This window comes from Lithobates pipiens, unplaced genomic scaffold (genome assembly GCF_037356315.1).
Source record: "Lithobates pipiens isolate NorthernLeopardFrog02 unplaced genomic scaffold, aLitPip1_a1.2 Scaffold_1, whole genome shotgun sequence".
NCBI lineage: Eukaryota > Metazoa > Chordata > Amphibia > Anura > Ranidae > Lithobates > Lithobates pipiens.
In genome coordinates, this window is record NW_027507685.1 from 69,235,683 (window position 1) to 69,262,788 (window position 27,106).

The 27,106-nt window shown below is 42.5% G+C and overlaps 1 protein-coding gene across 1 annotated transcript in view; it reads right to left on the bottom strand.

The window, feature by feature from the left end:
• The window catches only part of RELB (RELB proto-oncogene, NF-kB subunit), an 84,662-nt gene that overhangs the window by 3,796 nt on the left and 53,760 nt on the right, over nucleotides 1-27,106 (bottom strand). The window contains exons 3-10 of the mRNA XM_077455288.1: nucleotides 24,797-25,113; nucleotides 20,877-21,037; nucleotides 14,852-14,943; nucleotides 12,831-12,962; nucleotides 10,221-10,325; nucleotides 9,276-9,491; nucleotides 4,998-5,063; nucleotides 4,659-4,730 (exon numbers count right to left, since the gene is read on the bottom strand). Coding sequence (XP_077311414.1) covers nucleotides 4,659-4,730; nucleotides 4,998-5,063; nucleotides 9,276-9,491; nucleotides 10,221-10,325; nucleotides 12,831-12,962; nucleotides 14,852-14,943; nucleotides 20,877-21,037; nucleotides 24,797-25,113 — 1,161 coding nt within the window. The remainder of the gene's footprint in view (nucleotides 1-4,658; nucleotides 4,731-4,997; nucleotides 5,064-9,275; nucleotides 9,492-10,220; nucleotides 10,326-12,830; nucleotides 12,963-14,851; nucleotides 14,944-20,876; nucleotides 21,038-24,796; nucleotides 25,114-27,106) is intronic.

The following is a 27,106-nucleotide window of genomic DNA, read 5'->3' on the forward strand; positions in this document are numbered from 1 at the left end:
CTTCTATTTCTAAAAGTATTCTTAATTGACAGCATTTTTTCACAACTGCCTAAAAGCTTTACACAGTACTGTACATAAACCCATCCATGTTCTGCACAAAGTCCTCTAATAAACCCAATGCTGAAATAAGACACTTCCTGACATTGTAGCTTAGGGAAATAGTGCTGGGTTGCAGCTCTTCTATGAGTGTTTGGAGCAATTGAAAAGGGTATTGGAGGTAAGGTGTGATCCTGCCTCTAGAGGGCACCATCAGATGAAAGATTATCGCCTTGTAATATCACTGCCAAGCACACAAACATACTTCAGAAACAGCTTCAATAGACTATTATAGAAGAAGCACCTGTATGAGAAAGCTTTGATGAAAAATGTCTCCTGACTTATGTGCCACATCTGAGGTCTGTGGCTGTGCAGCTAAACCTAGTCACTTAATGACTGCCATTTAAAAAAAAAAAATTGCATGTAAATGGGGGATTGTCTGCTTCCATACAAGCCTTCTCAGACAGGTGTCAGAGGCACTGCCCGAGAAGCGCGAGAGATCCAGCATGCACTATAATGGGACTGAAGCAAGTAGCTGGATGTATTTGGGTTTCATGGCCATTGATGTCACCACCCTAAAATCGGTATGAAACCAACTCAGACCACTGATATGGGGGGAAACACACACAGGAAGTATACATGTAAAGGTGGAAAAACAGCAAATCACTTCTGACATTGTATACCGTGGCAACAAAATGCATCTAACGCAGCCATTCTCAACTAGGGTTCCTTGAGCCTATTGATCTTCCAATTGATGGTACTAATGGCATAATTCTGGGTCCAATGCCTTTTGTCAGAGTTAGTATCATTATACCAATGATTTATTTTTTTGCTGTAAGGCCGCGTACACACGCGCGGACTGTTCGCCCAACTTTGTCCGTCCAACAGTTTCGGCAAACAGTCCGCTCAAACTTAGCATGGACGGACATGGCCACACACGACGGACGAACAGTTTGCTGAAACCGTGCGCGATGACGTGAACGGCACGTACGACGGGACAATAAAATACGACGTCCTATACACTGCATTATAGCTTTCGGCGTGAAAATCCTTTCTGAGCATGCGCGCAACTTTGTTTGACGAACAAGCCTACACACGGGCGGACTGTTCGCTCAAACAAGGTTTCAGCGGACAGTTTTTCGGAAATTCCGAAAAACCTTGTCCGTCCAACTGTCCGCTGAAACTGTCCGCTGAAAGCCCACACACGAGCGGACTGTCCGCCCAAACACTGTTCAGCGGACAAAGTTGGGCGAACAGTCCGCCCGTGTGTACGCGGCCTAAGGGTGGCATTCTTCCCAATGACCCCTATGAACTGGTTTTAGCAAAGGTTCCCTGAGACCTAAAAATTATTTTAGGGGTTCCTCTGGTGTAAAAAGTTTGAGAAAGGCTGATCTAACAGAACCTCTTTTAAAGGAATAAGCAGGATTCCATTATCAGGAAGACTGGGTCTATTAAGATGTGGCTGTGTATGGATACATGTACTTTCTAGGCCAACTGATATAAACTATATTGTCAAAAATATTGTGACGCCTGCCTTTACACGCACATGAACTTTAATGGTATCCCAGTCTTAGTCCGTAGGGTTCAATATTACGTTGGCCCACCCTTTGCAGCTATAACATCTTCAATTCTTCTGGGAAGTTTGTCCACAAGGTTTAGAAGTGCGTCTATGGGAATGTTTGACCATTCTTCCAGAAGTGCATTTGTGAGGTCAGGCAGTGGTGTTGGTCAACAAGGCCTGGCTTGTTGTCTCCGCTCTAATTCATCACAAAGGTGTTCTATGGGGTTGAGCTGCAGGCAGTCAAGTTCCTCCACCCCAAACTTGATCATCCATGTCTTTATGGACCTTGATTTGTGCACTGGTGGGCAGTCATGTTGGAACAGGAAGGAGCCATCCCCAAACTGTTCCCACAAACTTGGGAGTATGAAATTGTCCAAAATGAATTGGTATGCTGACGCCTTAAGAGTTCCCTTCACTGTAACTAAGGGGCCAGGTCCAACCCCTTAAAAACAACCCCACACCATATGAGTTGGACCAGTGCACAAAGCAAGGTCCATAAAGACATGAATGAGCGAGTTTGGGGGTGGAGAAACTTGACTTGCCTGCATAGAGTCCTGACCTCAACCCGATAGAACACCTTTGGGATGAATTAGAGTGGAGACTGTGAGCCAGGCCTTCTCACCGACATCACTGCCTGACCTCACAAATGCGCTTCTGGAAGAATGGTCAAACATTCCTATAGACACACTCCTAAACCTTGTGGACAGCCTTCCCAGAAGAGTTGAAGCTGTTAGAGCTGCAAAGGGTGGGCCAACTCAATATTGAACCCTGCGGACTAAGACTGGGTTGCCATTAAAGTACATGTTTGTGTGTAAAGGCAAGCGTCCCAATACTTTTGACAATATAGTGTACGTTTGGAGATTGGGAGCAGGGATGATCACGGACAGACTGCATCTTATGTGTATGGTCACAATGAATGCTGAACACTGAGATCAACAATTAGATTTGGCCAGATATAGGTTATTCCACCCACAAGTTGGTCAGACTAGTCATCACAGGAATAGAGAACTTTTACTTGTAAGCTAGGTAGCTTGTCTGTAAGCGTCCATAGTGTGTGGCAAAATACTAAAACTGTAATTCCAGTCAAAATCTAACTAAGCCTAAATCTGCTCCCACCCCATTCTAAGGCTGGATTCACACCTATGCAGTTTTGGTGCTTTTTGCATTTTGCAGATTTGCACTACAGTCCATTTACCATGGTTTCCTATGGAACACGTTCTGTAGTGCAAATCTGCAAAATGCGAAAGCACTAAAAATGCATAGGTGTGAATCCAGCCTTAGTCTATTCTATATATCCTGTGAAGGAAATGATGTCCATACTTACCTATTCTGAAGCCACTCCATTCCAGTCACATGGCCGGCTTCCAGCACCAGCTTTAGTTTAGAGGAGGGATTGCTGACAATGGATGGCCCATAGTAAGCCTACAGGTTATGTCACCGCCCAGGGTGTGCAGCCGTTATCGCTGCCTCTCCTCTACAATGAAGTAGGTACTGGGACCCAATCATGTGCCCGGACTGCAGCAGCTTTAGAACAGGTAAGAATACACATATTTTCTTTTACAGGGTAGATAGAATAGTCCTAGAATGGGGCTGGGAGTGGATTTAGTTCGATTTTCATTAACATTCCACTTTAACCCATACAAACTCTGCACTGGGTTTACAGTGAACTTATGGCTATTGTAAACAAGTAAAGTTGTCAATTTCTTTGTACAGCCGACACCTCTACAAACAGGTACATAAAGATAACAACGAATGGAGCTATCTACAGAACATGGAGGTGTCTACTATACAGTAGGTGGCAACTGTAAAGCATTTACAATAACCGCAGAATTGCTTTAAAATAAATGTTGAGTGTGTTTTTAACATTTTATTAGCAGAGTTTAAGGAAGAGTAATGTTTAATTTGAATCACATTATTGCATGCTTGCTCTCCAATAATTTTATCATATTACACATTGAGGTTTGTAAATTGGCCACTAGAGGGAGCTCTCAGCATAGTCAATCTCTTTCAATGTTCGTCAAGCAAAACATATGCAGTGTATCTTTACAGTACACGCAGATTACCCCACCTTTTATCCCTTTAAAAGACCCTGCAAGTACAGAATAATACCTGTTTATTTTCCAGAAATGTACTCAACTCATAACTCTTGTTGTGTGCTGACTACAAACAGCATTTTGGTGGAGTGGTGTCAGCCCTGCTACTTACCGGTTGCTAAAATACTTAACTAAGCCAATTTTCTACAACATAAAAGCTAATCATTCTGTAGTCCAGGATAACTTGAAGGACTCTTTAACCACTTACAGACCAAACCTCTTTTGGATATTTGTTGTTTACAAGTTAAAAACATTTTTTTTGCTAGAAAATTACTTAGAACCCCCAAACATTATACATTTTTTTTCTAACACCCTAGAGAATAAAATGGCTGTCGTTGCAATACTTTCTGTCACATCGTATTTGCGCAGCAGTCTTACAAGCACACTTTTGACCAAAAAAATTGTCATTTTAAAAAATCATTAAAAAAAAATGTCCCTTTAAGAGCTGTGGGCAGAATTGACGTTTTGACGTTGCTTCCTCCCAGCAACTGTATGGAGACGGGTGGAGGCCATCTTCCCCTCACTTGTCTCCATACCCAGCTAATGACCAGACCTGATCACCTCCGGGAACGGGGGCCTCTCTCCCGCTGTCAATAAAAGTGATCTTGCGGCGAATCCGCCGCAGAGATCACTTTTATCTTGTAGTGGACAGCCCGCTGAAGAAGAGGATACGGGGTTATGGCAGCTAGCTGCTGCCATAACAATGATATCCTCCTTCAAACAGCCGACATGAAACTGCGGCGGGCGGTCCATAAGTGATTAAGATAACATATGAATTATGCAGGGAACAAAATGACCGCTATGAATTTCAGAAGATCGACAGGTTTTTTTTTTGCACTTTATAAACAGATGTAACAAAATGCTTCCACTTTATCCTGAACTGACCTAAAATGATTTGATTGCAAAAGCAGTACTGAAATCTGCCAAACACAACAAAATTTATTGCACTACATTTTACATTTATTTACCTGATGTAGAAGTTATGTAGTCTGTGTATTCGGGTCTTGTTTGTCGTCTCCTGCTCTCAATCCCATGTGGGTCTGCAAAAAAAAAAAAAAAAGATCAGAGTGACGTCTAAAGCCCCATACACACTATCAGTTTTTCTGCTGAGTTTTTCCTTCAGATTTACCAAAAGCGTATAATATGAGGTCAAACCTTAGGAGTTTCAATGTGTATGTAATCAGGCAGGCCCTTGTACTACATGGTTTTGGTAAACCTGAAGGAAAAAATCAGCAGAAAAACTGATAGTGTGTATGGGGCTTAAGATTAGACACATAATAGTATATATAATGTTGCCAAGCACTCACCGGGGCCGACAAGCTCATCTAGTGGAGAAGAGATGCGAGGTCGCTTTCTGCGCACTCCATGGGAATCTGTAATAAAATTTTGGGACACATTATTTGTCTAGTTAGATTGGACAGAACACCATTGGGTCACACACTCTGAGCAGATTACACCACTCACACACTGGACAGATCACACACCACTCACACATCACCCTTACACTGGACAAATCACACACCACCCACACAATGGACAAATCACACACCACCCACAGACTAGACAGATCACACACCACTCACACATCACCCTTACACTGGACAAATCACACACCACCCACACACTGGACAAATCACACACCACCCACACAATGGACAGATCACACACCACCCACACACTGGACAGATCACACACCACCCACACACTGGACAAATCGCACACCACCCACACAATGGACAGATCACACACCACCCACACAATGGACAAATCACACACCACCCACACAATGGACAGATCACACACCACCCACACAATGGACAAATCACACACCACCCACACAATGGACAGATCACACACCACCCACACAATGGACAAATCACACACCACCCACACAATGGACAAATCACACACCACCCACAGACTAGACAGATCACACACCACTCACACACTGGACAGATCACACACCACTCACACATCACCCTTAGGCTGGGTTCACACTGCTGCGGGGGGAGATCCGGATGTGATTCGCACCGCAAATCACATCCGATCTCCGTAGCGATGCGAGTACAGCCATACAGATAGTATGGCTGAATTCGCATCACTCCCGCAGCAAACTCGCACGGGACCCTTTTTTTGGTCCGCAACAGAATTGGATCGCATGGGGGTTCACACCATGCAATCCGATTCCTGTGCGAGTTCGGCAGATCGCACTGCGATATGCGGACGGATCTGGGGGTGTCATTAACATATCATTGACACTCCCAGCCGTCCGCATAGGGCAGTGTGAACTGCCGGCGGGAGTAATGCGATGCGGGAAAACGCCGCGGATTCGCGGCGTTCCCGCATCGCAGCGGTGTGAACCCGGCCTTACACTGGACAAATCACGCACCACCCACACACTGGACAGATCATATGCCACCCCACTGAGGGTCTGTACACCAGGTTGAGAAACATTTATTATCCGGACCACCCTACTAGATTTAATTTAAATGATTTAAATGATTTGTTTAAAGTACTCTTTGATGAATAGAAATGTGTAGGCTGCCTCCTGAAATTGCTAGTTACCTGGCTGTCTCTGGTTTTGATATTTTCAAACATTGATCCACAAGTGGTAAGTAGAGTAACAGCACAATCAGAATTCCTGATTTGTATACATATTTCATGTTAGTGATGGAAAAGGTATTGAAGCCATGATATGCAATGTTCATAGTGACAGCCCATCACCTTATTACAGCTTTCCTTAAAGGCTGACCATACACTATAGCAGTGTTTCTCAACCTTTTTTTTAGTCAAGGCACCTTTTAAAATTATGGACAGTCTCAAGGCACCCAAATCTAAAATGTAAAAAAACTATTCTAATAATTTACACAATGCAGCAACATCCATACGTAGGACACCCAACATTAGAGGGGATTTATTCTTCCAAAGCAAATACACTTTTGTACACTGGTACCGACTAGTATTCCAGTGTTTCTCCTCTCTCTCAAGTTCTCTCTATCACTCAGCTAATATGACCCCAGTGCTGACAGAGGGGGGCTGGGGAGGATCAAACAAGGATGCTGTGTAAAAGATCAACACCCTTCTTATAAATACTGATGACATCACTGGTTGTTAGGATGCCGGTGGCTGGAAGGCTGTAATGGTGCACAATGAAAACCCGTGGCTTTGTATAATTAAAAGGCAGGCTTGATCTGCCTACTGGCTTGTATACATTTTTGGGCAATTTTTAGGCATTTTGACAAGGCACCCCTGAAGACACATCAAGACATCCTGGTTGAAAAAGGCTGCACTATATATGTATTACCAGCACACAATCAGTGTTTAGTAAGCTGACCAATCAATTTTTTCTTGTGTGTTCAGCTTTGTTTGAGAATCGGAAATTAAAGATGTATATACACATCAAAAATTATCCAGGTCAGCAGGAACTGGCTAGACTTTGGTACGTGTATACCCTTGTCTGTTCAACAGAAGCTGGTCATAGATAGGCTTCTGTCGAATGGTCCTGCTGGAAACCAGCATTTGATCAACGCTTACAGCACTGATCTGTGTATTCTAATGGGGAGAGTCCCTGCTGTCAGTATACAACAGCACAGTGGGGGAGATCCCTGCATCTACATCAATTGTGTGAATTTGTCATTTTTTTCCATTCAACCCACTGGTTGAATGAAAAAAAAACTGTCTGTGTATATTCTTAACAATGAGCACATCTCAACACACAGCTGTGCAGGTTAGGTACACATAGAACTGCTTCTACCTGCAAGTATTGTAATGCAAGGCACTAATTACTCTTGTGATCTGCCCAATGTATGCAATATTGCAACACAATGGGAGGGGTGAGCGATTAACTGGTGATAATCAGAAAGGCAGTACTTGCTTTAGGCTGGCTCCAGCAATGTTCTGGGAAGATGCACTGTCAAAATAAAAGATATGATCTTCTATCTACAGTGTCTTGAAAAAGTATTTATACCCATTAAAAGTGTGCACATTTTGTCATATTACAACCAAAAACGTAAATGTATTTTATTGGGATTTTCTGTGATAGACCAACACAAAGTGGCACATAATTGTGAAGTGGAAGGAAAATGATAAATGGTTTTCAAGATTCTTTACAAATAAAATATCTGAAAAGTGTGGTGTGCATTTGTATTCAACCCCCTTTACTTAGCCTTCACTAAAATCTACTGCAACCAATTGCCTTCAGAAGTCACCTAATTAGTAGTCTGTATTAGTACAGTCCTCCTGCGTGTAATTTAATTTCATTATAAATACAGCTGTTCTATGACGCGCTGAGTGGTTTGTTAGAGAACCTTAGGGAACAATCAGCATCATGAAGGCCAAGGAACACACCAGACAAGTCAGGGATAAAGTTGTAGAGAAGTTTAAAGCAGGGTTAGGTTATAAAAAGCACTGTTCGATCCGTCATCTGAAAATGAAAAGAGTATGGCACAACTGCAAACCGACCATGGCATGGCCATCCACCTAAACTGACAGGCTGGGCAAAGGAGACAATTAATCAGAGAAGCAGCCAAGAGGCCCATGGTAACTCTGGAGGAACTGCAGAGATCCACACTTTTCAGATATTTATTTGCAAAATATTTTGAAAACCATTTATCATTTTCCTTCGACTTCACAATTTGCCACTTTGTGTTGGTCTATTACATAAAACTCCAATAAAATACATTTATGTTTTTGGTTGTAACATGACAAAATGTGGAAAATGTCAAGGGGTATGAATACTTTTTCAAGGCACTGGAACGGTGTCCACTATCTCCCAGCAGCCATAGTTAAAGCGGACCTTCACTCAAACTCACCACTTTTAATCCTTACAAGCCTCCAGGTATGTGCACATCACATATCCCAGGGGACACCAGCTTCAACAAAACATTAGGCGGGGAGCGACCTACTTAGCAGGTGGGGCTGGAACCAGGAAGGAATAACTAGCTTCTGCTGTCATAAGAAATATGGCAGCGTGGGACACAGTGTACATCAGTGGTTTGGAAGGTCACAGCAGCACAATTCTGGATTTGTTTTTTGTTTGAGGATATGTTTTTTGAGGACAACCAGTGGACAAAGTGAGGGGAAAGAAAATAAAAATACTTGGGGATTGAAGCTCCTCTTTAGCATACTAAAGCATAAGCCTGCAAATGCCATTAACTTTGATACTGGCAAATATTCAGACTTTTCATTTCTCTAATGAAGGATCTGATATATGTATAGGTATACTGTTGTTGGTATTGGACAAGGAACTTAATATGTCTTGATGTTCATCCAATGCATGCAGGGGTAAACATCTTCCGGTCCATCATTTCCAGAGAGATATCCTATGGTCTATGGTCATCTTAAATATTAGAGGACAATCCTTAAGCAGCTGCCATCCAAGAAGGTGGCGCTTAATGCCTCAGGAGGTTGCAATTAGTTTGTACAAGGGAGGGGCTTACCATTAATATTCCAACATTCCTTTAGGCCTGATTAATGGGAAAAAAAATTACAGGGGACTTGCCTTCTCTACCCATCTTTGCAACATTTTTTTTTTTCTTCTTTAATTTCAACAACTGAGTGACAGACACCACACCCTACACACTGACCTCCATCGTGTGGCAAGTATGTGAAGCTCACTCCATCGCTGCGGATGCCGTCAGTGATCCTCTGCAGGCAGACCTGCACTGTAGCCGGGTTACAGATATGCAGATCGTGGTATGGTGGCGTCTTGAGAACAATAGCGATCTGTCTGTGCACATCAGCTTGGGAGAAGTTGGCACAGGCTTCCCATGAATTGTCAAAGAATACCACTTTGATGTCCTCTATAACAAATGTGGAGTAAGCAAACGTTTACAAGGAACAATTAATCACAGGCAGATGTTTTCATATAAACATATTTATCATTCATTCATTCACAAAAATGCACAGAAATTGTTGCAAAGTACGTAAATTGTTTAGATTTTTTTGTTGATATATATATTGGGCCCTGGACTAGAGGTTTATATTCTCTCTATTTGGGTTGTGGTCCCTTTAAGGGAGACGTTGATAGATATTTTAGTATTTAGGAGTTTCCACCTATACAAGGGGAGGGGTATTGGGGTTTCAGTACTGATTTCAGTACTCTCTACATAGGTAGTCTTCTTTTGAGACCAAAAATTTGGAGGCTCTGTGAAACTTTGGGTGGGAAAGAGCCTCCAAACCCTGATTGCAGGTACTTTGGTCCTGAAAGAGTTAGTCCACCTACAATGGAGTCTTGAAAAGCAGCAAGAAGGAATCATCACCTGCCTATGAGGTGAAGTGGAGCAGTCCACAGCTGAGAGACTGGGTGGGCTGTCTGGCGACATACTCAGTTTTCTGATCTCTTGCAGCTGCACCCCAAACAGATGGGAACCCTAGGCCCAAGTGTGGGACTGAGATACTGGTGGTGAGCCATTTTGCGTGGACTTCATTATACTAGGACTATAGATTGTTATTTTGCTGAAGAAAGCTATTTGTGTTCCTCTATATTATCACAAAAGGGATGGATGAAGACCCAACCCATGACCATTTACCTTTCTGCACCTTGTCACACAGGATGTACACCTCTTCTCCCCCTTCACAGTGGCCATACTCTTTATTCATCCGGCATATCTTCAGTTCTGATGTATTTGTGGATTCTAGAGAAGCAGAAAGAGAAATATCCAATTCAAACACAGGACATATGTAGGGAAGTGAGAACATTAATTGAGCACACAGACTTCTAAGGTGATCTTCTCCAACCTACAACCTGCCGTTGTCGTTTTAACTTTGGATAGTAAAACATTTTTTTTCTGCCAGTAAATACATTATACAAGCCACTTCTTATTTATTGTCTGGTAAAAAGCCTAGGCTGACATTTTTCCAAGGGAGGTGAGTCATAGGAGCGCCAATGAAAGCTGCAGAGCTGGATGTGTGCCTCTGTGTAAATCCAGGAAGTAAACAGGCAGCAGCTTCAGCTGCCCATAGTTAAAATGGCTGCTGCCAGACTCCGTGAAGGGAGATTTCTGCAGCCTATTTGGCAAGTACAGAATCACAATATATATAAAATAATATGTAAAGTGGTTGGATGGAAGCTTCCGAATGGCAAAGATGTTTTTATTACAAATTATGTGAGCAGACTGCAGTTCCCTTTTAAGCTGTGATTTAAAGAAACCGGATTTCATTCTTTCGGGTTCATTTACATGGAAGCAACGGTCCGTACAATGTGAAGAGCTACTTATGTGTCGGAGGCAGCAGGGAGCTGTGTGCAGCCTGTTTTAGTCAATGGAGATGTAGTGGCTGTGGGTGTATGGCTCTGTCTGTGCTCAGGGCCTGTCCCTGCAGACCTGTCAAACTCAGCTTTGTGGGTGAGTTTATACAGCAGCTGTGTCTCCTTTGACTAACACAGGCTGCCTGCATGAAACTCCATGCTGCTCTGGAAACAAACTCATTTCTATAAACTACAGGCTCCATCTAGCTGCTGTCTATTTCACTCCCTGCTGATCTCACCTTCACAGAGATTCATAGGCATGCACTGGGAGTGCGACAATCTGACAATGCTCACATTTATGCCACCAGTAGACAGGCATCAGCCCAACTCTGTTGTGTCTGATCACTATGTTGTCGGCAGAGAGAAGTTGCTCTGTTTGCGGTCTACCCATCCCTCCCTTACTCCAGCCAGCTAAACCCTTATGGCGCTTAGACATGATCGGATTTTCCAAGGGGAAATGTTGGCTGTGAGTTTGTTGGCTGAAAGTCCGACTGTGTGTGTATGCTCAAACATTTGTTGTCGGACTTTCCACCAACAAAATATTGGTTAACAGGTTCTCAAATTTTCTACCAACAAAACCTTGTTGTTGGACTTTACAATCGTGTGTACACAAGTCTGTCACACAAAAGTTCATGCATGCTCGGAATCAAGTACCCGCCGTAAGCCTGCGGTCTTGTAAAACTAGCGTTCGTAATGGAGATATCACATGACTATTGAACTTCCTTTTTATCGGCTCGCCTTTCGTCTTGTACGTCACTACGCTCGTAATTGTTGGCCAACATTTGTGTGACCGTGTGTATGCAAGACGAGTTGGAGCCAACAACCTTCAAACAAAATTCCACGGTTTTGTTGTCGGAATGTCCGATCGTATGTAAAGGGGCATTAAACTTGCACAAGTCAGAGGTATGCATTTAAAGTGAACCAAATATTTTTTGTACAATTTTTGAGACACTCATAGCCAACATCCACAAATGTTTATACAGCAAAAAAGAAAAAGAGGGACATTGCAAATTAGCACATGGAAATTAGGTGTGGGCTTCTTGCTCATTCTGCTTGAAAGCAAACCTTGTGTTTGGCTGGGATTGGGCACAGTACTGGTTGACTTTAAAAAAGAAAAAGAGGAATATCGGACTCTACAGGCCAGAAATGGAACATACACCAAAGTTATATGAAAATCGCATATTTTATTAAAGTCTCACAGTTTTAAAAGAACATATATAATGTATAGTGCATATATCTAATTGCTAAAATATCAAGGTATAAATGTGGCGGTTTACAGCGTATGGTTATCAGACAGAAATTTTAGTACTAATAAAGTAAGTCCTCGTGCTGACGTGTTTTGCCATACTATGGACCTACTTTATTAGTACTCTATTTTCTGTCTGATAACCATACGCTGCAAAGTGCCACATTTATACCTTGATATTTTAGCAATTAGATATATGCGCTATGCATTATATCTGTTCTTCTAAAATTGTGAGATTTTAATAAAATATGCGATTTTCATATAACTTTGGTGTATGTTCCATTTCTGGCCTGTAGAGTCCGCTATTCCTCTTTTTCTTTTTTAAAGTCAACCAGTACTGTGCCCAATCCCAGCCAAACACAAGGTTTGCTTTCAAGCAGGATGAGCAAGAAGCCCACACCTAATTTCCATGCGCTCCCCCTTTGGCCCAATCACTTCCACTACAAAGTCGCTTTATGAATTCTGACCCAACACTTACAAACACAAAAATACTTTCCACCAGGTGATGGGATTACGGGAGGCAAATTTTAAGACCGATTCCACTACTTCTGACAGCTTTATGTAAAAACATATTGATTTTTTAATAGATCCATGACTTCATTTACTTGAGTTCAACTTCACCCCCCTTGTTTTTTCTTGACTACTTACTCTTATCGTACACGGGCTCTGACAACACAGGTCCGATTGTCATCCGTTGTGCGCCAGGTGAAGTATACCAAGCCTGAAAACAAAGCCTGACCACGTTCAGATCTACTTCCTCATGGTGCCGCCACATGCCAGCTGTTGGGTTAAATGAAGAGCAGGTAAACCAAATACACTGATGGCTATGTACATACATCAAGACTTATCCAGCAATATGCCTGAAGGGAAATACACCACTGACACCCATGGCAATCAGTCAAGAGCTCCATTTTGATTCTCCCATATCTGCAGCACAGGAGAATCGAATTGGTTGCTAAAGACAAGATGAATTGTTTACACTTCAGGATTATTTTCAAAGGAGGCTTAAAGAGACCCTGTCACCAACCTAAAACACTGTAGGCAAAAGCACTGACAAATCAAGTATAATAAATTCTTATGTGCTATGCTTTTCCTTTCTGTAAATGATTTTGTATGAACTTTCAATGTCCTTTTGAACTTGCTTGAAAATTCAACAACTCCAGGAAAAGTCCATTCCCTAGGACAGCCCCACACTCCCTGCACATAGTCCTCACCTCCTCTGGGAGTTTCTAATTACTGTCTGTGCTGAACCAGCTCCTCTGTCCCTCACCTCTCTACATAACAACTACTTTTTATGAAATGGTCAGGAAAGGAAAAAAAGACGATTACTATATAGTGCACATGTGCCTTGCTTATGCTCAGGTTCAGCTAGGTTCCTAAAAACCAGAGATCAGTTATTTTTTTCCCACCACAGTGAAGCGTTCTCTTCCAACAGGTTTAAAGTGGTTGTACACATCAGACAAGAAATATGAACAAAGCATATCTCTCTATAGTGTGTGCTTGTGTCAAGAGCACTAAGTGTCATTTCTGTCTGCCACTTCGTTCCTCTGCTATCAGCATGAATCACTTCTGACAAGTTTTCCTGATACCAAGAGAAAAATGGTGACAGGGGAGAGATCTCCAGCAGATTGATAGCCTCAGCTCTGTTCCTGTGTGCTGTGTGGAGGGCGGGTCCCTTCCCTCCAATCAGCTCTCGGAGCTCACCTTACTGAGCTCTGCGGAGTGTAACTTGAGCTCTCTGTCCCCTTTTTTCTGGACTCTCAGATAAACTTCAGATAAACGTATAAATTCAGCACTTTGAACGGATGTAGAGAAGATTGCAGATAAACAGGTACAACGTATACCAAAATAAATGAAAATTATGTTAATGTGATACATATGTAGTGTATTGTAATAGAGATGATGACCTGAGGCAGACAAACTCTCCCCCCCCTCCTCTCCTTCCCATCCTTTTCTCCTTTACCCTCATACCCCCCCCCCCCCATCTAATCTTCTCTTTCTTTATCTATACCTTAATCTATGGCATTAACGAGTACGAACTAACACTACAAGGGTCATCACCGAAAAAGTCAACTGGCATCAACTAACTAAGACCCAGGCCTCATTTCCTATGGTCTGATAGCAAACAGAGTAAAGAGACCGGAAATTTGGCTGGAGTAAAGGTAATACAACATTTACCCAAACAGACCATCGGGTCATATTTATATACCGGTTTATTATATTACATCTCGGCTCACACCTTGTGGTGTTTTGTTCAGCACAAATTGTTGTACCTGTTCATGTTGTCTTATTATTGTATCTTGTCTGATTTGTACATTAAAATCTTTCAATAAAAAAAATAAAAGAAAAAAAAGGTACAACGTATGTAGGAAGATTTGTTTGATCTCTGTGTACCAGCTGAGGATAGTCCCTTCTCTGGGTATATGTAAGGGTTTACAACCACTTTAAGTTTCACCTTGACAGTTGTTTTAGAGATAACGCTGACAGTAAATGTTTAATTCCTTTGTATTTTGTGATTGGTTGTTTCCACTGATATATAGCTGAGAACCCTAAGAAGCAGCCAATCACAAATTATTATCTAGGGATGACTCAAAATTGAAACAATTTAACCAGTTAGTGGCCTAAGAGCAGTATACATTAAGAATATGGTTATAACTGTTGGTGCTCACCATTATAGGGATCTATCCCCAAATTTAGCCTGGCTTGAACCGATGACTCAATTTCCTTTTTCCGGACACATTGGATACCAAGGTTACTAAAGCTGGAGGAAGGAAAAATACAGGGGTGAAACAAGTACCATATGAATACCAAGTACAAAAACAATGGGAATGGGGTATGGTAAATACGTTTTATTTTATTTTTTTCAATTCTTTATTTTTCATCACAAGGCAACAGTACAGGAAACACAATAAAAATGCATTTATGGTTGGAGCCCTCCGCTCTAAGAGATATGAAAGAACACATAAACACGTCACAAGACTAACAACATAAAACAGACCTGAAGTGTGCCCTGGCCTGCTGTAAGGTAAGCCCTGGTGAACTGGGCGGTGAGCCCTGGTCTGCTGGGCGATATGCCAAGAGAAGGGCACATACAGGGGCGGACTGACCATTGGGCCACTCGGGCACTGCCCAAGGGCCCCATGCCACTAGGGGGCCCCATCAGGGTTGCCAGCCTCAGTAAAACTAGGGACAGTTTGTAAAAAGTTGTGTTTTTTTTACATCTGTCTTTGAAATGTCCCTTACCGACATCCCTTTGGTCTAAAAATTCAGAGATTATAGCTGCCCCACCTCTCCAGTACCTTCTCAGCCAATAGAAACACATCTGTGTATACTGTGTGATTATATACTGTCTGTGTGTGTTTGTGTATATTGTGTGGCCCCCTAATCTCTGATTGCCTGGGGGCCCCATAATCTCCTATTGCCCGGGGGCCCCATGAGTTGTCAGTCCACCCCTGGGCACATACCTTAAGAAAGTAAATAGATGTTTCTGTAGAGAAGCGTGTTTTAAGAGAAGTACTCAAAGAAGGGAAATGGGTGGGTGGGTACCACGCACTGGAACCGACACAGACCATTGTGGGTGGTCTGGTTAAATACCCTCCGGGCTCCTCCCATAATTACAGGCCACCATACTGGTCTTCTTATATATAACTGATATATACAGTATCTGACAAAAGTGAGTACACCCCTTACATTTTTGTAAATATTTTATTATACCTTTTCATGTGACAACACTGAAGAAATGACACTTTACTACAATGTAAAGTAGTGAGTGTACAGCTTGTATAACAGTGTAAATTTTCTGTCCCCTCAAAATACCTCAACACACAGCCATTAATGTCTAAACCGTTCACAACAAAAGTGAGTACACCCCAAAGTGAAAATGTTCAAATTGTGGCCAATTAGCCATTTTCGCTCCCCGGTGTCATGTGACTCGTTAGTGTTACAAGGTTTCGGGTGTTAATGGGGAGCAGGTGTGTTAAATTTGGTGTTATCCCTCTCACTCTCTCATACTGGTCACAGGAAGTTCAACATGGCACCTGATGGCAAAGAACTCTCTAAAGATCTGAAAAAAAGAATTGTTGCTCTACATAAAGATGGCCTAGGCTAAAAGAAGAATGGCAAGACCCTGAAACTGAGCTGCAGCACGGTAGCCAAGACCATACAGTTGTTTAACAGGACAGGTTCCACTGGGAACAGGCCTCGCCATGGTCAACCAAAGAAGTTGAGTGCACGTGCTCAGCATCATATCTAGAGGTTGTCTTTGGGAAATAGACGTATGAGTGTTACCAGCATTGCTGCAGAGGTTGAAGTGGGTGGGGTCAGCCGATCAGTGCTCAGACCATATGCCGCACCAAATTGGTCTGCATGGCTGTCGCCCCAGAAGGAAGCCTTTTCTAAAGATGATGCACAAGCAAGCCTGCAAACAGTTTGCTGAAGACAAGCAGACTAAGGACATGGATTACTATAACCATGTCCTGTGGTCTAATGAGACCAAGATAAACTTATTTGGTTCAGATGGTGTCAAGTGTGTGTGGGGGCAACAAGGTGAGAAGTACAAAGACAAGTGTGTCTTGCCTACAGTCAAGCATGGTGGTGGGAGTGTCATGGTCTGGGGAGCTACAGTTCATTGAGGGAACCATGAATGCCAACATGTACTGTGACATACTGAAGCAAAGCATGATCCCCCCCTCCCTTTGGAGACTGGGCTGCAGGGCAGTATTCCAACATGATAACGGCCCCAAACACACCTCCAGGATGACCACTGCCTTGCTAAAAAACTGAGGGTAAAGGCGATGGACTGGCCAAGGATGTCTCGCGACCTAAACCATATTGAGCATCTGTGGGGCATCCTCAAACAGAAGGTGGAGGAGTGCAAGGTCTCTAACATCCACCAGCTCCATGATGTCATCATGGAAGTGTGGAACCTGTGAAGCACTGGTGGACTCCATGCCCAAGAGGGTTAAGGCAGTGCTGGAAAATAATGGGGGCCCCAGAAAATATTGACACTTTGGGCCCAATTTGGACATTTTCACTTAGGGATGTACTCACTTTTGTTGCCAGCGGTTTAGACATTAATAGCTGTGTGTTGAGTTATTTTGAGGGGACAGCAAATTTACACTGTTATTCAAGCTGTACACTCACTACTTTACATTGTAGCAAAGTGTAATTTCTTCAGTGTTGTCACATGAAAAGATATAATAAAATATTTACAAAAATGTGAGGGTTGTACTCACTTTTGTGAGAAGAGAGTAAAGAAAGAGGGAGGAATGCGAAGATAAACAAGGCCCGCAGCCACCCTCCATACTATGCAGATCAGCAATGCAACCTCCAGATGTCCCAAAAGGACAGTTCACCCCAACAGTTAAGGGTACACATCTGAAAATTGAATTTGTGCCAGTAAAACCACTTTTTGAAGAATTTGTCCTGAAGCCCCTCTCTGTTGCCGCCAGGTCCCCCAGTTCATTATCAGCCAAATGGAGATCGACTGTGCTTGTGACTGCTTCCAATGGAGCGGTGTGCAACCTTTCGCAATGGCAAGTAAAATTGGCACAACAGAACGTCTATAGGTCCTCGCTGAGTTCTGGTAATGATACAGAAGGAAGAACGCTGGGTCGCACGATATAACGTGATCAGTGGATTTTTGAGTAATGCGACGCACAAAATGACCAAAAGGCATGTAGTGAGTGGCAGGACCAAAAGATGTGAAGAAGAGAACCAGTCTCCTCCCGCACCGCCAACATACATTGGGACATTGGGAAAACATCTTATTGATCCAAACTGGGTAAAAACATTTCTTGCTGAACCATTCTGAATACATTTTAAGGGAACATGTCTGTTTTTATTGCCGATTTGTGTTTCAAGAGACAAAAAACATCTGCAGGTTTGAAGTACAGGCAACTAGTTGTGTCTTAGCGTAGCTTCAGAAGCCTCCAAAACCCTGTAATTTCCAGACAAATCCCATGCCATTTTGTCACTGAAAGCTACACTCCTTCTCTATCCTGCCTCATTTACATTTCTATTGGCCACTGAAGCACTCCATCATAGTAATAGGCCAATAGGGGTTTGTGTGTGTCTGCAGCAAATTCTAACACCACTGAGAAACGCTGGAGCTTGGTCTCTTAGTCAAGGATCCATGCGTTCATAAGAAGAGGCAGTATTATTAACACTTTAAGCCTGGGTTCACACTGCTGTGATCTCAGAGATTGCATGTGATTGGGTGTTCTCACCTATGCAATCCGATTCCTATGCGAGTTCATAGTTTGCATCTGTAAACTAAACTGTGGGGGCCATTAACTTTGTCAATGACACCTGCAGCGGTTCGCACAAGGCAGGTGTCATTAACAAAGTAAATCGCACTGGTGTGAACCCAAGGTAAAGCTGAACTCCATGCAGATACAAAAGAAGCACATTTAATGCAGCTCTGTGTTCATTAACCACTTGAGCTCCGGAAGATTTCACCCCCTTCATGACCAGGCTATTTTTTGCTATTCAGCACTGCGCGACTTTAACTGGTAATGCTGTACACAAACCAAATTTCCATCTATTGGTGGAAGTTATAGCGCCTATAAACTATAGTATATATACTGGAGTTTTCTTTTTTTTTAATATATACCAATAATGGCGGTAATCTGCGACTTGTAATGGGACTGCGGGGGACGGATTTAACTGCCACTGACATCACTAATGACATTAATACATTGATCAATGATACTCTACACTGTCACTGTACTAATGACACTGGCTGGGAAGGGGTTAAGACCAAGGCGATCAAGGGGTTAAATGTGCCCAACTATGTGTAATGTGTGCTGCTTTTACTAAGAAATCTCTCAGTTTTGCATCCCTGCTTTGCAGGAATGATAAACTGACAAATTGCTTCACATGTACAGAGTTCTGTGTTGTTTATCAACACAGAGCTCTGGGCTGTGAATGTATGCAGCCAATCAGCATGTCCTGGGTGTGACTCATTGGCTGGGACTTTCTGACTGGCTCCTGCTATGTACAATCACGGCGGCTGCTGGCTGGGGTACGTGCATCCCAAACCCGGAAGTCATAATCGATGTACGCTGATTTGCCTACACCAGCAGCTCACCCACAGTACATTACGATTGGGCGGGATGTGATTAATATAATAATTAAATGTGTGTTTTCTGGTTCAATTGTTTTTAAAGAGATGATTTTTTTATGAAAACATAAAAACAAACACAATAACAACAGTTACAGAATACAATCTCTGAAGTCATGGTGGCAAGTAAATGTGTTTTCTAAAATGCGAAGTAGTTGAGTGCTTGAAATGGACTTGGTGTCAGCCACTTGCAGTCTATCAAGCAGCAGAGCTCAGACAGAGAGAGGGGAAAGCGGAAAAGACGCCAGTCCGGTGTACTGCATTGCTCATGTACAAACAAACAAGTTGAATGGATGAGAGCGCAAAGTGACAGAGAGATAAGCTTATCATTCTGCTGCTTCTCCTTTCACTGTCTAGTCACAGGCTGGGGAAGAACAAGATCTGTTATCTACCTGCAGTACCGAAATTCTGGCCTCCTGTCCTGCTAGACAGGAATGTGCTCTGTCACAGAGATGTGTAAATCTCAGAGCTGGATGGACAGAAATATTAATCATTTGGCAGATAAAACAACGAATGCACATGTATTTTATCTGTATCTTCAGCTGCCCGTCTGGAGTTCAGCTTTAACTGCTTCAGCCCCGGAAGACTTAGTTGCTGAATGACCACGCCACTTTTTGCAATTCGCCACTGCGTCGCTTTAACTGACAATTGCGCGGTTGTGCGACTTTGTACCCAAACAAATTTTTTTTTCCCACAAATAGAGCTTGCTTTTGGTGGCATTTGATTACCTCTGTGGTTTTTATTTTTTGCACTATAAACAAAAAAGAGCAACAATTTTGAAAAAAAATACACAATATTTTGTACTTTTTGCTATAATAAATATCCCCATTTTTTTTTTTAAAAAAAGCGAATTTTTTCTCAGTTTAGGCCGCTATGTATTCTTATACATATTTTTGGTAATAAAAATCGCAATAAGCGCATATTGATTGGTTTGCACAAAAGTTATAGCGTCTACAAAATAGGGGATAGATTTATAGCATTTTTATTATTTATTTTTTTTACTAGTAATGCCGATCTGCGATTTTTATCGGGACTGCGACATTATGGTGGACACATCGGACACTTTTGACACATTTTTGGGACCATTGGCATTTATACAGCGATCAGTGCTAAAAAAAATTCTCTTACTGTAAAAATGTCACTGGCAGGGAAGGGGTTAACACTAGGGGAACAATCAAGGAGTTAAGTGTGTTCCCTCTCTGTGTTCTAACTGTAGGGGGGATGGGACTTTCTAGGGGAAGAGAGAGAGCAATGTTCATACTTTGTATGAACACAGGATCAGTCTCTTCTCCCCTCAGAGAACCGGGATCTATGCGTTTACACACACAGATCCTGGTTCTTGGTGTATCATGAGCGATCGCACTTGCTTTGGCTCCGGGGGCGAGCAGCGTGTGCACCCCTAGTGGCCACGAGGCAAAGCGATGTAATATAACATCATTTTGCCCAGCCATGCCATTCTGCCACAGTAAAACTGTGGCGGCTGGTCGGGAAGTGGTTAAGAACACGTGAGTGACAATTAGGTAATGAACCTCTCTGTATTTATTGTGTGTTATCATCAACATTCAGCTCACCAATGTTCAGTCTCTCCTTCATTTGGGTGCAGTATGACTTCACAGATGCCATCATGACAGTCTTTCCCCACAAGGGCGTGCGGGTGGATACGATGTGGAGAGTCCTTCCAAACCAGGCAGACGCTAATATGAACTTCCCGGATCGCCTCGCAGTTTAACAGCTACAGCAACAAAACAAGGAGGTGACAGGTGTGATGAGGCTGCTGGGATGTGGGAAATCTTAGGTACTTTCCAAGAAAGGTTGAGCTGTACAAATCTCATCAATCACTATCTGTGCTCAGAAGAAAGTGTGTAACTAATACAGCAGAAAATGAAATCACGAGAAGTCATGTTGCCAAACAATCCCTTTCTATGGAGCAGGCAGAGGCTCTGCGCCACCTGTTTCCACCACCTGTTGCCAACCTTTTGGAATTTACAGCTCACTCTGGTTCTTCCTAAACTGCAGAAGTCAGCATGTCCTGGCAGGTTGTTGAATATATACAAAGCAATCAGGCCTTTAATATAACTTTTAAATAATCTAGCTTTTAAGGGAAAGCAAACTGAATGGGAAACCCATGGCATGAAACTGTCATGAGAAGAATATTGAGGCATCCACTGTTGACCTGCTTGTTGCTGCTTCTGGTTTCATTAATCTCGAAGGCCGGCCATAGCAAATTTCCTTCCTGCAACCAGACAGACAGTTTTGACAGAGGAACCCTTCCCGTGAAGCCAATGTGTTATTCCGGTGGGGGGGTTAGAGTGGGAGTAGAGAGGGAAACCGCCCTCGCCGGGAAAACACAGCGATTATTGCTGGCAGCTATATCAGCCTCTAGCGATGATCACATGTAAAATTGAGCAGGCTGGTTGTACTCAAGTTGATCGGTCAATCACCTTGGGTATATTCAACCTGCCCATACATGGTTCAAATCTCAGCTGGTTCAGCAGAAATTTGAACCGTCTTAAGGCACTGATCTGGAACAAGTATGGAACAAGTCATGTATCCTCATCTGGATACATACCATACATACCATGGGTCAGCAGAGATGTAAATATTAAGTCTAGTAGAAGGCCATCAATGGCCACCTCCTGTACATAGTTCTCACATGGCAGGTTTCCTTTAAAGTGGAACTGAACTTGATGATATATTATAGAGAACATCTATAAATGTTTATTGTGCCTCAAAATACCTATTAAAAAAAAAAATCTACATTATGCCTGGAATTCTACCTGAAAATATCAGCGCACTTCCTTGTATGTAAGGGTGCCAAGGCATCGTTACTGGAGGCTCTGACAAGCGGCAGCAAAGTCCTGCCTCTACCAAGATGTCCACCTCCTGACAAAGTGGCCCCCCGAAACGTTGCACCTTCACTGCTGTAATGTGATCATTCTAACAAAGGTTTGGACGTTATCTTGAAGAACCATGGTGTGCTGGTGATCTATGCTTTGGCTCAAGGCATGGTAAGTCCACTGATTCACATTTTTTTGGGCACAGTTACTTTTTAAAGACAATGAGCAGAACAATACAATATCCAACTGTTCTGCGGTCATCACTTATAAGATGTTGTTTAACTAGTTGAATTTTACCCCCCCCCCCCACTTCCTGCAGGTTTCCGCTGAAGGTCAGTGGGATTTGTGACTCTCAGTTACTTGGCAGAGTGAATTTGATATTTCATCCAACTACGAGCAAGAACACACTTTTCCTAGTCCTTCCTGTATGGAGAGCACATGTGCACAGCATGTAAACAGGGGCGTTCTTCCTCAAGCCCTCAATTTTAGATTTTAGGCTGGAGAAGGTTTTTGTTAGTAATAGAAAAAAAAAACTGATTATAAAGGAGAATGATCATCAGTGAAGAATTTTTCATGGGGTTTCCTCAGGTCATCAGGTTGGTAAAGCTGTCATCCAGCCAGAGAGATCCATTAGGTAAAATGAAATGAAGTCTAATGCCGCGTACACACGACCGGACTTTTCGAGGGACTAGGTCCGACAGACTTTCAACGGAGTTCTGACAGAGTTCTGATGGACTTTCCGAATGAACGGACTTGGCCACACACAATCACACCAAAGTCCGACGAATTCGAACGTGATGACGTACGACTGGACTAGAATAAGAAAGTTCATAGCCAGTAGCCAATAGCCGCCCTCGCGTCGGTTTTTGTCCGTCGGACTAGCATACACACGAGCGGATTTCTCAGTAGGAACTGGGTCCGGCGGAGTTCTGTCGGAAAAATTTGAAACATGTTCCATTTCTAAAGTCTGTCAGACTTTTGCAAATCAAAAGTCCGCTGCAGCCCACACACGATCGAATGGTCTGCCGGAATCATTCCGTCGGATTTTTGATGTTGAAAAGTCCGGTTGTGTGTACGCGGCATAATGCATTTACAACAGCGCTGCAAGAAAATGCTAAAGAATGAATGAGAACTTCCCCAATAATCCTACTGGAGATCTTTCTGAGTAATGGGTTGGACACCTTCCCCCATAATTCTGCTGGAAAGATTCCTGAATAACACATTATACATTTCCAGTGACTACCAATAGCCTAAAGCTGGCTATATGCAATTTTTGTTCAAACGTTTATATGAAATTCTGAATAATATTTCATCAGAACAGTCAACAATGCCGTCATTAAAGCGGCATTAAACCCAAAACCAAAAATGTAATCTATTGCGGCTTACCAATCATTAGATTATGTGACTACATTCGTTGTATTTTTCAGGCTTTTATCCCGTTTTTATCTGGTGATCTGTCCAGTAACACACCTCCTGTATTAGGCAGGCCATAGAATATACATTATTCCTTCCTTCCACCACGGGTTGCAGGTAAGAAAATTGCTTGATCTCCCCATCAACACAATCAGTGTCGATGGGGAAACCCTCCTGCAGCATTATTGTGTTCTGCCCTTAGGGAGAGTGCAGGGAGCGATCCCTACTGGCAGTACTAAACATTCATGAAGATACAGACAGGCTGGTTGTGCACAAGATAGATCGACTTGTGTACACCGAGGTTGCCCATACATGAAATGCGGCCCGTACCTGCTGAACTGGCCAAATTTAGATCCATCTATGACTGACTTTAGAATACCTCCACTCTACACGAAGGAACATGTGGAAATCTTTGTACAGCAGCATTGTCAGTCTGGGGGGAGGGAGAGTATTAGATGTACTAGCAGGTTTAGATACACTAACAAACTGAAGTTGAACTTCAGCTAACACTTCTTTAGCAGTTACAACAGTTTTGTTCCTTTTAGGATAAAGGTTTTACATAAATAAAAGCTGATCATTCTAAGAACCCATGTCAGCTGTAAATGGTTTGTCTGTACTTCCAACTTAAATTATCACCAGTTGAAAATAAATGAAATAAAGCCTAAAAACTAAAACGAATGAGACTAAATGTTTGCTTTTGGATTTAACACCTCTTTAAGTCAATTTTCACAGGCCCTTCAAAATTTCATCCAGTCCAGTTACTCAAATGGATTCCCAGAAGTATTAAACGGGTTTCTTTTATTGGAGAGAGAACTTTTCACTTCCTATTGTTTCTAAAGTATAGGAAATAAAGGAAACTCTCCAATAGAACACATATGAGAAAATTAATGGGTTTAACCAGTTCTACCGTAAGCAATATGAACATTTTTTTTTTAGCTTTTGACACACTTTAAAAAGTCAAATACAATAATTTCAGTGGAAGTGTATTTTTACATGTTTTTTTTCCAGGTGTTTGTGAATTTTGGTTTTGCTTTTTTGCATATTTGTTTATTGTATGGGCTACCATTTGGACATCACAGCACTTACTGCTATATGCTAGGAAATTAAACTTTAACTTCTTATATTAATTTCAGAAAACACATTCTGATGCATTTGTGTAATAAGTGTCATTAATCAAAATATATACTGAGTTCTAGAACTCGTGACGTCACAAGAGTAGAATGTGTGACCAATGTCCTCACCTGTATTGCAGGAAGGGTCTTGGTTTGATCAGTGCTGCTTTCCCCCAGGATGCTGCCGGCAGACCTCCCCTCACACTGATACCGAAAGCGCATCCCCCGCTGTTTTGGCTGTTCCTTGATTATCAGGGTGGGTAGTGCAGAGGTCTGGCATGGTTGCCATTCAGAAGAAACAGTTGGTTCTGCTGGGTATTGGTTGATGGTAACTGTATCAAGGAGACCACCACATGGAACATGATCCGGTAACATAGGAAAGGAGACCATATCGTTCTGTGGTCTTGTATTTACAGAATCATTGCTGATTAACTCCATAACATCATCTGTCAGAAGAAAACAGGAGGTTGGGTTTGGAAAAGGATAAAGAACTAAAAAAGAACGTAATTGGAGGGTGGTAATCACCAAGAGTGACAGACCTGTAAATCTGACTAATATCCATGCAAAGGTAACTCCACTCAAAACCTAAATCAATCAATGTTGGATTGACAGTTTTAGAATGAATTCCTCTCGAGTCTTGAAATTCTAGACTTCCTTAAATAACAAAATGTTATACTTACTTGCTCTAGTTTTGCAAAGAGCAGCCCTGATCGTCCTCTTCTTGGGTTCCTCCCCTTTGCCGAGTGCCCCCATAGCAAGCTGCTTGCTATGGGGGCACTGGTGCATGCTTGCTTCTAAACCAGCTCTCTGTGTCCATCAGATAGCCCTACCCTTGCCTCCCTGGCTGATGATCAGTAGGGAGAAACCCGGGAGAGCCTTGGCTCTCGTGCACATCGCTGGATTGAGATCAGGCTTATGTAAGTATTGTGGCGTGCTGAGGGGGGACCTGCACATTGAAGTGCATGACTTTCAGCCTTTACAACCACTTTAAAGAGTTCTGTGTCTCCACCACCTCCAACAAGTATACAAAAGTGCAGTGCTTAATAGAATACATATAATATGAGTGCTATACAGTGCAAAAAAATGTCTGTGCTGAAAATACAAATAAACAATATCACGTGTGTACAAAACTATGTATAAAGTCCCATGCGGAAACGAGTAAATATCACAAGTGATCTATATAACACAATGTGAAGGTGTATGCCAAAAGAGACGGGCTTCCAAATTCCAGCTCTGAATGCCACTATGTGAATCACCCCAGTGGAAGCAAGGTGGGGGCTTACCAGATTGTGGTGACCCTCATTAAAGATAGGTCAAGAAGGCGTTTGTAAGCATACAGTATAATGGCTCCACTAGACCTCCAATCCATACGCTGCAGTTATGGCAAAGTGGTGTGTCACGGTATAGCACAACATTTACTGGGCATTGGGGCTCCATGTAGCGGTGTTACCATAAAAGGAAGAGAGCACCCTCTATAATGTAAATTAAATTAAATGATTAAAAACAACAAAATTTAATAAAAATTGCACTTTCAATACATGAAGTATAAGCAAACGTTCCAAACAGTACAAGCTTGAGTCTTCCCACAAACAAGATGGCCACAGGTGGTTAGCGCATGCGCAGTGGCATGTATTCCAGCTTCGCCTTTTTGTGTTTATTTGTATGTATGCCTCCTATTAAGGTTTTGTGACAGCTGCTATTCACCACATATTGTATATTATTCTTTTGCCATCCAGTGCGGTCTTTTTATGTCTTTAAATCTAGGACACCAGGCAGAAGGAGCCAGCTGCGTCCTAGCAACCAAGAACCTACTAGAGTGCAGGAGCCACCTACATCCTAGCAACCAAGGATGCTAGGTGGCAGGAGCTGCCTGTGTCCCAGCAACCAAGGACACTAGGTGGCAAGAGCCACTGCATACTTGCTAATAAGGCACTAACGTTACATGCATACAGTGGATAGACAAGATTCTACTTAAATCTTGCTACCAAAAGTTTGACAAAAGTTAGCCTAAAAATCTACTTCTGTCAGATGGGACTGTTGGAAAACTTTTGTCGATCAGTGGCTTGCAGTCAATTAAGCATTTGGACTGCCGAGAAGTCCTGCTGCTGTATTCTGACAGTTTGGAGGATTCCTCAATCCACCTTGCATGTTGTATGATATTTTTTCGACCAGCCTTCCTCCTTTCCCTTCCACTCCCTCCTCCCTCCCCCCCGCACTTATGCTCATCTCTGCTCTCGCTCTAGACCTACTGTATTCATGATTATATCAATCTATTTTTGAGTGTTTTATTTTTCCCTGGAGATTCTCATAAATGTTCCATCCACAGAGACATTTACTTATTTTTTACATTTGCATCCACAGAGAAATTTACTTAAAGCGGCTGTGTACCCGCACAATTTATTTTTCATTTTTTTAAACCTGTAAGGCAAAAGCATAATG